Below are 11,787 nucleotides of genomic sequence, written 5' to 3' on the forward strand. Positions count from 1 at the left end.
TTATTATTATTATTATTATTATTATTATTATTATTATTATTATTATTATTATTATTATTTCAGTACCTTAAACAGTACCACATATTCCATCTCCTCTGGGTTTTCCACGAAAAAAAAAGACTTTCCGAACTTGTTTTTATCTATTTATTTTTTTTCCCATTTGTTGAATCTAGACCTCGTGAACTGTCACGGGCACTAAATCTCATCTCCGTAGCTCATATGAGCGTCATTTAAGAACCGATTTCTTTTTTCAGGCTTCTTAAAATGGAAGAGAGCGCAGACGCGTGACGCAGCGCTGCGCATACAAAGTTGCGCTCCTACACCGCATTTACATAAAGACCTCACGATTTCCTCGTGTATATAAATCCCTCGGATCATGACAAAACGTAGGTAGAAGCCTAAAGGTAAGTCGTAGCTGAGAGAATCACAGAGACGTAACAATGAAGACGGAGAGCGTGGCGCAGACTGTGCCATTCAGTGGCCGAAAGCGGAGTCTTATCGAGGACGCGCGCAGAGACCGAGAGAGGGAGAGAGACAGAGAGAGAGACAGGGAGAGAGACAGAGAGAGAGACAGAGAGAGAGACAGGGAGAGCACAACTGCTTCTCCGGGTCCATCACGCAGCGGCGACAATTTGGTTTTTGAAGAGAAAAGCGGTAAGGTTACTCTCCACCTGCTCTTTACGCAGAACAATGACAAACACGCAGGCTTCTTCAAAACTGGGAAAGTCTTCGAGGTGAGTAACAGAGCGCGCGCTCTAAAATCGTCAATAAATCTAAAAAAATTGATTTAATAAATAGGCCACTAAATCTTATATATGTCATTATACTTATAAATCTCAAATCCTTAATAATGGATCTTTAAACCCTTGGGGAAAACCCTCCTATTTGCTGTCAATCACTTCTAAAATGGTAATAATAAAGGGTACTAAACTGCACATGTATTTATTTATGGGATCGTTCCATCAAGTGTACTTCCGTTCTTCCTTTCCATATTTTTGTACATTATATGATCTGATGTATATAATTGAATCGCAATTCGTTTCTTAATATTAATTAAAGGTACACTTTAAATGCGCTTTTTTAGGCTACCATCCAAGCGATAAGGAAAGGTACAAATTAGTACAATTTTATTGTGTGTGTGTGTGTGTGTGTGTGTGTGTGTGTTTATCATTTGAAGGAACACTTTCAGAAAAAAAATCTCTTTTCTGTCCTCGTATATAATGAACATGTGAAAAACATGGCATATTATTATTATTATTATTATTATTATTATTATTATTATTATGGTTGTTGTTCTAAGATCTAACGCCGATATCATATCCTTTACAGAAAAATCACATTAACTAATATTAAATACAATAATAAAAATAGCAAAAAAAAAAAAAAAACATGGAGGACATGAGCATTTATTTATTTATTTATGTAATGTACACATAACATATTAATCAGGTGTGAAGTTTTTTTTAAGCGTTATAATGAACGGACCATTAATAATGGTTCATTTTTCAATTCAGCCATAAATACTACGTCTTTTGTCGAACAGCATTCACTCATTAATGCGTGTCGCTGTGGAAAGAAGAAACATCTATACCATGTTTTCTGTTAAATAAAGGACCAATGCGATGGTTCGAGTTTCTACAGTTTGCCTTCTGTTTTTTTGTGTGTGTCTAATCGAAGACCTTCGAGGCGAAGCTGCTCCACCTGGAGACTCGAGCATCTCGGAGGTGTAAGAAAGTGTCCTCAGATGAGCTGGAGTTCTTCATGCAGTGTGAAGTTCACAGCTCTGACACTGACGCCTTCATTAACGCGCTTAGAAGAGTCGGGGACGAAGTGCGGCTTCTGCACGACGACAGGGGTGCGTAAACTTTTACACTTACATTCAAATCATACAGAAAAAAAGATAATGCCATACATACATACATACATACATACACACACACACACACACACACACACACACACAGACACACACACACACACACACACACACACACACACACACACACACACACACACACACACACACACACATATATATATATATATATATATATATATATATATATATATATATATACTGTACATACATATATATGGAGAAAAAAAATCTAACTGTATTACTCCTTGTACCTTTAGTAGGAGTGCTGGAACTGAAGATTGGTGTAGTTTATTATAGCTTTAAAGATGATTCTTTAACCTTCTGAAAGATTTTTTTTTCTTTTCCCTTTTTTTTGACAGCAGTAATTTTGAAATCTTTTAAGAGGCTCCGCCCACATGTCACAATGGCGACGTTACAGTTAAAAGCCTGTTTTTTCTTTGTCATCTCATAATGTTATTACTCTTTATTTCCTTAAAACCAGACCGAACAGACATTCAATGCATTATGTTTTCAATGCATAATGCATTATGTTTTAAATCAGTATTTCTGTGAATAGGTTTGCAATGAGAATATAATACAATATAGATATCAACTAAATATCACGTCCAGTAAAAAATAATAATAAATTAGCCTGAATTTAATAATTATAAATAAATGTAATGCTACTTAAATATAATGCTACCTGACTTACATGTGCAAATTTATATGTAGTTATTCTTATAATATTTTTGTTTACTTTTTTATCATTTTAGTTCCATGGTTCCCTCGAAAGGTCAGTGATCTGGACAAATGCAATAACGTAATTACGAAGTACGACCCGGACCTGGACCAAGATCACCCTGTACGCAACCTATAATCATATAACAATTACGCTCTGTGTGTCATACTGTTATGGAAAAATAATCAACGACTGAGATGTATAATGAATGATGAGTTAGTGTTTTCCCCAATAAGAAGTGTTGTGTTTCTGTCAAAACCACAGCAATTTTCAGATCAGACAGATAGATAGATAGATGCTTTATTCATCCCCACAAAGAACATGATAATGTCAAACATTTTATAATTTACATTTACGGCATTTAGCAGACACCCTTATCCAGAGTGACTTGCAACTGAGGGTTAAGGGCCTTGCTCAGGGGCCCAGCAGAGGCAGCTTGGAGGACCTGGGGTTCGAACCCATGACCTTCCGATCAGTAGCCCAACACCTTAACCACTGAGCTACCACATACCATATCAATTTACTGTTGCATTTAATTTGATATTATTTCTATAATAATAAAAAATATTATTTTAATTAATTGAATGTTCTCACTCACATTTTTTATTTTATTTCTAAAAATTTCTTGTTGTTCTGAAGAAATCAGAAAACCTATTAATGCCGAACAAAGCGTTGAAACTGGAGACTCCTTCCAAATGTTAAATAAACAACTCCTTATGGAAAATGCATACACTTTAATTTATCCATGTAAATGAGCTGTTACTATAGAAACGCTAGCTAGTGTAACAACTGACCAATCAGAATCCAGAATTCATAGTGCTGTGGTATAAACCTGTTTCCCGTGATTACAAACACAGTGTAAATACTGACCTAATGATTAATCCAAGTTTCTATTCGATCTAGGGATTTAGCGATCCGGAATACAGAAAGCGGAGAGCGTTCATCTCCGAGCTGGCTTTCAACTTCAAACAGTAAGTAGGATCGTTAGTTATCATTTATATAGAATATATAACATTCACAGCTACAGCTTCAGAGTTGAAAGAACATTTACAGAATATCGAAATAGCTTAAGTGAACCCTGAAAGAGTGCATGGAATAATGGATGTGTTCATTTAACTCAGGACATTGCAGCAAAATTGGAAATGGAATCGTTTCAAATGTAAAAAAAAAAAAAAAAACAGTCCTATATGTGAATTAATGAAATGTTTATAATTGTTTGCAGGGGCGACCCGTTACCATACGTCGAATATACTCCAGAAGAGGTTGCCACTTGGTGGGTTTCATATACCAGCATAAATATTAACCTTTGGTCCTGAGGCTGTGCAACCTCAACTAGTGTAGCAGTATTAATACTAATAGCAGACGTACCAGTACTCATAGTATATTAGAAGTAGTAGTATCAGTAGTAGTAACAGTAATAGTGATAATATCGTTAGCAGTACCAATACTAGTAGTAGCAGTAATACCAATTACATCAGTAGTAGCAGTACCAGTATTAGTAGTAGCATAATAGTAATAAATATCAGTATAAGTACCAGTAGTAGTAGTAGTAGAAGTAGAAATAGTGGGAGCAGCAGTACTAGTATTAGTAGTAGCACAATAGAAATAATAGCAGTAGTACAGTATTAGTACTACTAGTATAGTAGTGGTAGTAAGAGCAGCAGTATCAGCATTAGTGATAACAGTGACAGTAATAATATCATTAGCAGCATCAGTACAAGTAATAGTAGAACTAGTAGGAGCAGCAGTACCAGTAGTAGTACCAGTAGTAGTAGTAGTAGTAGTAGTAGTAGTAATAGTAGAACTAGTAGGAGCAGCAGTACCAGTAGTAGTAGTAGTAGTAGTAGTAGTAGCAGTAGTAATAGTAGAACTAATAGGAGCAGCAGTACCAGTAGTAGTACCAGTAGTAGTAGTAGTAGTAGTAGTAGTAGTAGTAGTAGTAGTAATAGTAGAACTAGTAGGAGCAGCAGTACCAGTAGAAGTAGTAGTAGTAGCAGCAGTAGTAATAGTTGTACTAGCAGGAGCAGCAGTAATACTAATAATAGCAGTATTACCAGTACTAGTATAAGTAGTAGCATAATAGTAATAATATCATTAGCAGTACCAAATTCCAAGCACACTTGTGATCCTGACATGCTTTATATTTCACCAGGAGAGAAGTGTACAGGACTTTGACCTCCATCTATCCGACTCACGCTTGCAGACAGTTCTTGGACGGACTGCAGCAGCTGGAGAGAGAGTGTGGCTACGGAGAGCACAAAATCCCTCAGCTCAGAGACGTGTCCAGTTTCCTGAAAGGTACCAGAACCTAGGGATGGGCGATATGGCCTAAAATACATATTGCGATATACATTGCAGCCTCTTGTGATAACGATATATATTGCGATATATAAATTATAATAAAGCCATTTCAGAACAGGTTACAGACCCTTAGGAAAGCCAAACTGCTAAATGTATTTTTTTTTTTTTAAGAAATAAAGAAACGTATGTCGTTTTGAGAACATTTATTGTGCAAAAGCAAAACGTTGCAGATAAATAAAAGTCTTTCCTTCTAAAAGGCACTATACTTAGTTTAAGTCCTTGGTTCTTAAATGCCACCCAAGTTGCAGAGAACAGAAAAACTGGTGTCTTTTTAGTTAAGGAACATACACTGTACTGAAAATACTTCCAGTATTAATTAGGCGAAGAAAATTATTTTGTGTAAATGCACAGATACTTTAAATAAAAACATATTTCAAACCTGCAGCCGAGGGAACGCATTTGGTTTTAAACATTTTGTTCTCCTAATGAAATTAAAACTGGTGTCTTGTTAATAAAGGAACGGACACTGTGAATTAGCTCTTAGCTGTTAGCTCTTAACTTTTACCCCACACACTCTACAGAGTATATTTTTCTGCTGCTCGTCGGACGGCTTAAATCCAAACCAAGTCCAAATAATAGATGTTGCACCGGTCTTTTTCATGAGCTCCTCTGTTTCGCTGACGCTTTCAGCCATGTTTATTCAAGATGACGAATATGATGATTCGTTGCAGCCGGCTGCAGCTCGTGGCTCTAAATTTCATGGGTAGATTGCGTCATCAACATGCATTATCGCGATAGTGCAATAGAATTAAAATCTCTATCGTAGGCCAATTTTGTATCGTTTATATCGCATATCGTTTATTTCGCCCATTACTACCAGAACCTCTACCAAATGAACCTTTATACCGAATGAAATACGCATCCTTACACGACTGCACCTCAGAGCTCCTCGACATCCCAACATCAGTGACAGGAGTTAGACTAAATCTACTATTTTAAAATGGATATAATAAGGCGTGTGTAGAGGAGCTCAGAACAATCATGCACAATATCTACTGAAATCTAGTGACGGATTTAGAATCGCACCGGACAATCTGGTGACACAGAGAAGAAAGTTCCCTTTTGATTCAAAATATTGTCCTCATGTAGTCTCAGGGTTTTTTCCACACCAGAGAGTTTAGTAGTCACTTCATGGTTTTCATTTGTGTTTTCAGAAAAGACAGGATTCCAGCTGCGCCCCGTCGTGGGTTTACTGTCAGCTCGGGACTTCTTGGCGAGTCTTGCGTTCAGGGTGTTCCAGTGCACGCAGTACATTCGACACTCTTCATCACCCATGCACTCTCCGGAGCCGTACGTCCCTTCACACGCTCTACACTCACTATATTCTCTCGCAAAGCGAACACAAACTGACCAGGACTGTTTTATTTTATTTAGGGATTGCTGTCATGAACTTCTCGGACACATCCCCATGCTCACGGACAAAGAGTTCGCTCAGTTTTCACAGGTATTTACTGTTCACTTACAGCATCAATTTTTGGTAGTTATTAAAAAATAAACATATTTTTGTATTTTATAATGGAGGAACTGTAATTAAGTAAAAGAAAGTGTCTTACACAAAATCTTACTAAGTCAAACATAATCTGGCTAAAAATCTAGCAAAAGTATCTAAAAAATTAATTTTTTATTATCCTTTTTAATATCCTTTTATATTCTGAAGATTTATATTCCTATTTCCTTTCATGATAAACAAGTTTTAAATATTCTGGTAACTTGGACAAACCTAGCTTTGTGTAGCCTGGTTAGCTAACGTTTAATAGCCCTCTTGGAAAGAAAGAGGTTGCATTAGTAAATAAAATCCAAACTAGCTAGGATCACATTTACCAAAGCTAACTTACCTCACCATGTTTCTTCTGATTATTCTGAATCACTTTACACTGTTGGGAATGTGACCGGATGTCTTTTGTGTAAGAACACAATTGGGCAAGAAAAATATCTCAAGGTGTTTGAAAGGGTTTACGGTGTTTTTACGGTTAAAATATAAATGTAAGTGGGGAAATGACATCACTTTCTTTCCACCAAGCAGTTCCTGACTGTGCAAGTTATAATATTATGTATTAGTTATAATTAATTGAGTCGCATCCTTGAATAGGAGTAATAAATAGGGGAAGTGGTGGCTCAAGCAGTTAAGGATCTGGGGTGTTGGTTGGTGAATCAGGGTTTAAGCCTCAGCAGTGGCAAGCTGTCAGTGTTGGGCCCTTGAGCAAGGACCCTAACCCTCTCTGCTCCAGGGGCACTTGGAGCATCATAGGCACTGACCCTGTGCTCTGACCCCAACCTTAAAAGAATTTTGCTGTACTGTAATGTATATATGTGACAAAATAAAAGGTTCTTATTCTATACTTCTATCCTAATATCACAAAACCTATTGTTCTTGTCCTCTTTTACATGCACTTGGATAAAACTATTCAGTTTAAGTACAAATCTTGAAATAAAAAAAGTCGATGATTAACAAAGGTAGAATCACTGAGCAATCCCCACCCTTGCTGTTGTGTTTTAAGGTGTAATTTTCTTATTTAGTTCAGAAGACAAATGTACTGAGTTCTATTTGAAATTCTCTTCACAGGAGATTGGTCTCGCCTCTCTCGGCGCGTCTGATGAGGACATTGAAAAGCTGTCCACCGTAAGGAGCATTTACTGACTATTATGAACAAATTTGAGTTGTACATGTGACTTATCACACTGTATATTCTGTGATAAGCAAATACACGGATCTACTGAAATCTAGTGGTTTGTTTGGGAATTGCACTTTATAAAAACCCTGAATTTACATTAGAGATTTGAATGTAATGAAATATATTATTTAATGTGTATGCTCTTACTTCTTTTACAGCTCTACTGGTTCACGGTTGAGTTTGGGCTCTGCAAGCAGAACGGGGCAGTAAAGGCATACGGTGCGGGGCTGTTATCCTCCTATGGAGAACTTGTGGTAAGAAAAAACTTCATACATTATCTAAAGGGCAGCAATTTCAACACTAACAACAACAAAAAAAGAATTTGTGCATCAGTGACAAGTGGAAGTGAGAAGTGGAATTTTTATGGTATTTAGTGGTATTTTGGTAAATTGCCAGTTTTTACTTCTATTCACTTTGTACATAAGAATGGGTTCGTTATTGTATTTATTGCATGAAAAATACTTCAAATGAACAGATCTATTGTGGCTGTGTATATAAGTATATAATGGTATCGATACATAGCATTATGGAATTTATAGGATGTAATCAATGACGCAGATTTAAAACATTTAGAACAAGGATTAACCCAAAATTTAGCAGTGTCTTATTAGCGGTGTGATATTTGCTTTTTTCCTCTTTACACTCAGAATCACGATTAAAAAAACTATACACTTGTCAATCATATTTAAAAAGAAAGTGAGGACACCCACAAGTCCAGTCCATAGTTCATGAAATTGGGGGAAGGGGACGATGTTTCCTGATGGTGTCAGTTATAATCAGAGAATTCAAATCTTGTTTTACTGAAGAGAAAAATTCGTTTTTTTTTCTATTTCTGAGTGATAACTTGACTCACTTGGTAAATGACTCACTTGGTAAATGACTCACTTGGTAAATGACTCACTTGGCTAACTTGGTAAATGACTCTGTCGTTAAATTGTGGAATTACAATGGATTAGCTTTTAAACTCATGCTTCTGTTTGTTTCTCTAGTACGCTCTCTCTAACGGACCCGAGTACAAGCCCTTCGTCCCTGCTGAGACGGCGGTCCAGTCGTACCAGGATCAGACGTACCAGCCCGTTTATTTTGTCTCCCAGACCTTTGAGGATGCGACGAACAAGATGAGGTGAAGCCTTAAAGCGGGACGAGAATATATTATTAAATGATTAAATGTTTCAGTCTTTAAGTATTTACAAACAATAAATATATAAATAAGTGAATAAGAAATACAAACGTCTAAAATATTTTTATTTTAAAATGTAAATAAAATTACTAATAAAATGAATAACAATTATAAAAAAATAATTATTAAAATATTAAAGTGCAGTTGTAAAATGTTACTGTGTCTGCTGATTCTAACTGCTAATGATTTTTGTTCTCCAGGCAGTACTCCTCCACCATCCAGAAGCCTTTCACCATCAGATACGACCCGTATACCTGCTCCATGGAGATCCTGGATGAAGCGGCTAAGATCCAGAACGTTCTGGGCCAAATCAGAAAGGAGCTGAAGATTCTGCACAGTGCGTTAGAGAGGCTGGGCTAAAGATGAGCCTGAAAGTCTGCGTCATTATCAACCATACATCAATCACACACCAAACACCCATCAATCACACTTAAAACACCCATCAATCACACTCAAAACACCCATCAATCACACTCAAAACACCCATCAATCACACTCAAAACACCCATCAATCACACTCAAAACACCCATCAATCACACTCAAAACACCCATCAATCACACATAAAACACCCAATAATCACACACCAAACACCCATCAATCACACACCAAATACCCATCAATCACACACACCAAACACCCATCAATCACACTCAAAACACCCATCAATCACATTCAAAACACCCATCAATCACACAACAAACACCCATCAATCACACACACCAAAAGCCCAATCACACACCAAACACCCATCAATCACACACACCAAACACCCATCAATCACACACCAAACACCCATCAATCACACACAAAACACCCATCAATCACACACACCAAACAACCATCAATCACACACCAAAAACCCAACCACACACCAAACACCCATCAATCACACACCAAAAACCCAACCACACACCAAACACCCATCAATCACACACCAAACACATACACACCAAAAACTTATCACACACTAAACACCCATCAATCAAACACCAAACTACTATTAATCACCCAGCAATTGCACACCAACCGAACAACAATCACTAGATATCACCCATAAATCACACAACAATCACACTAATACGGAGATCATGAGATATGTACAGAATACACAAATACAGTGTAAATATTTCTGTCCTCACACAGAATGATCCTCAGTAGACTTTGTGTGTGTCCAACAGATCAACACGCACTTAATAAATCTTTATTTTTGACTATTCTCGATACTCGAAATGCTTTACATTTAAATTTATCCACAAATTCAGTGATCCATTGAGACCCATGAGTGTAACCTTTTCTAAAAATACACGGGCTAGTATAAGCTATTTAACAGCTCTGTTCTCATACACTTGTTAAAGACAATAAAACATTACACGTCTGGTTACAAACATGCTGCTAATTCACCAAACTCCAGCAGATCAAGTTCAGATGATTAGCTTTCCATCGAGGTGTTTTAATGTTGATGGATTGTTTGTGGTCGCAGTTTTTCTGGAGTATCTTTTTACCCCTGAGGAATTTATTGCCTGTTCACTTCAGTTCTCCAGTCCAAATAAGACCACCCTGCAGCACTGACGTTAAACACAGCTGCTGGAAAAGCTCCTTCGAGGAAGTGACATCAAGGTCAGACCTGATAACTGCCGTCTTTAGCATGAACTGAAAGAAATCTGGGATGTAAATAAAGACCCGGAGGACCTGAAATGCATGCAAGATTTGAAAGTGAGTTCAGAAGCACACAAGTGATTAATCACAACCCGTATCTCATCTTACGTGCCACGCGATCCAGCCAGCAAATCCCTTTGCAAAACCGAGGCCTGGATCCAAATCCAGCCTGGATCAAAACAAATCTGCGTTGCCATGGCATCAAGATAAGCATTGAGGCTTCTGGTTTTACCCACAAACCCCTAGCGCTTATCATACTGCCACAAAATGTGTTTTAGCATTACCATGGATATCAGCAGCGAGGAGGTCATGGAGTTCATTGAAAATTACAAAAAAAAAAAAAAAAAAACGAAACAGAAATTCTTTTGCTTATATTTTAATACTAATGAACTGTCTTAAGAAATTATTAATCAGCTCATGTACTGACTTTTTAAACAGAATTAAATAAAGAGTCCTGACTAAGCTAACAATTTTCCAAACTGAGAAGGTTTCCCAGAATCTAAACGTCTTCTGAAACAGCATCTGAACCTCTTTCATGTTCGACGCAAGCTTTAAGCTGTAAATCTGATCTGATCAGCTGTAACTCGGACCGCACCACAAGATGGCAGCATTTGCTTAAAATGACACCAAGCCTCTGTATCGCTTGCACGTTCCTGTGAGAACTCTGGTTTCTGAGTCTTCAGCCACTCTGAGTTATGATGTCCTTTGGAAAGACACGTGTGTGTGTGTGTGTGTGTGTGTGTGTGTGTGTGGAGAGATGTGGCGGCGGTTGACGTCGACTTCTCACACGCAGATGTTCCAGCGCTCGTTTCACACCACATTGGACTTGTTCAAACAAAGCCGGAGAACCTGGAGAGCAGGACAGTGTTATGATTGTGGATGGTGGTTTTGTAGCTGTGCTCCAAGATACATAGAGGACTGACTAAGGAGTCGAGGTTCCCCAAAAACCTCCTCCTGTAACCAGCCACCTCAGCTGTACAACAGCACCCACAGCCATGTGTGTATTCAGCACAATATGACTAATTGTTACACTCGGATCTCTCTCACACACACCTGTAAAAACAACACAAACAAGACAAGAGGACTATAAAAACATATTATGTTAAGATGACCGTCTTGTCGAGATGATTCTCTTGCCACGTTACAAGAGACTGAGCATCAACAATCACTCACCTCTAGTTCCACATCTTCCCCATCCTTACCTTCTGTCCAAGCCCCAATCTGTCTTTATGAACATTAGGAAAACTTCTGAATTTTGTACCAAACAAATTAAATAAATAAATAAAATAAATAAATAATACTAAAAGATTGATTAAAAG

The 11,787-nt window shown here is 37.4% G+C and overlaps 1 protein-coding gene across 1 annotated transcript; it reads left to right on the top strand.

Moving 5' to 3' along the window:
* The first annotated feature begins 26 nt into the window (after window positions 1-26).
* th2 (tyrosine hydroxylase 2) lies at window positions 27-11,274 on the top strand. The gene is made up of 12 exons (XM_060890112.1): window positions 27-734; window positions 1,678-1,855; window positions 2,632-2,720; window positions 3,501-3,568; window positions 3,820-3,870; window positions 4,750-4,895; window positions 6,113-6,248; window positions 6,333-6,402; window positions 7,522-7,578; window positions 7,789-7,884; window positions 8,620-8,753; window positions 9,011-11,274. The coding sequence occupies exons 1-12, from the start codon at window positions 441-443 to the stop codon at window positions 9,168-9,170; spliced, it is 1,479 nt and encodes a 492-aa protein (XP_060746095.1). The 5' UTR covers window positions 27-440; the 3' UTR covers window positions 9,171-11,274.
* The last annotated feature ends 513 nt before the right edge of the window (window positions 11,275-11,787 follow it).

Source organism: Tachysurus vachellii, chromosome 16, assembly GCF_030014155.1.
Source record: "Tachysurus vachellii isolate PV-2020 chromosome 16, HZAU_Pvac_v1, whole genome shotgun sequence".
Classification (NCBI taxonomy): Eukaryota; Metazoa; Chordata; class Actinopteri; order Siluriformes; family Bagridae; genus Tachysurus; species Tachysurus vachellii.

What these genes read in the sequence shown, in the direction of transcription:
- th2 (XM_060890112.1), top strand. Translation starts at nt 441, where the DNA reads ATGAAGACGGAGAGCGTGGCGCAGACTGTGCCATTCAGTGGCCGAAAG. An exon ending in AAACTGGGAAAGTCTTCGAG is followed by an intron (nt 735 to 1,677) that starts GTGAGTAACAGA and finishes GTCTAATCGAAG; the next exon opens with ACCTTCGAGGCGAAGCTGCT. An exon ending in CGTGTCCAGTTTCCTGAAAG is followed by an intron (nt 4,896 to 6,112) that starts GTACCAGAACCT and finishes TTGTGTTTTCAG; the next exon opens with AAAAGACAGGATTCCAGCTG.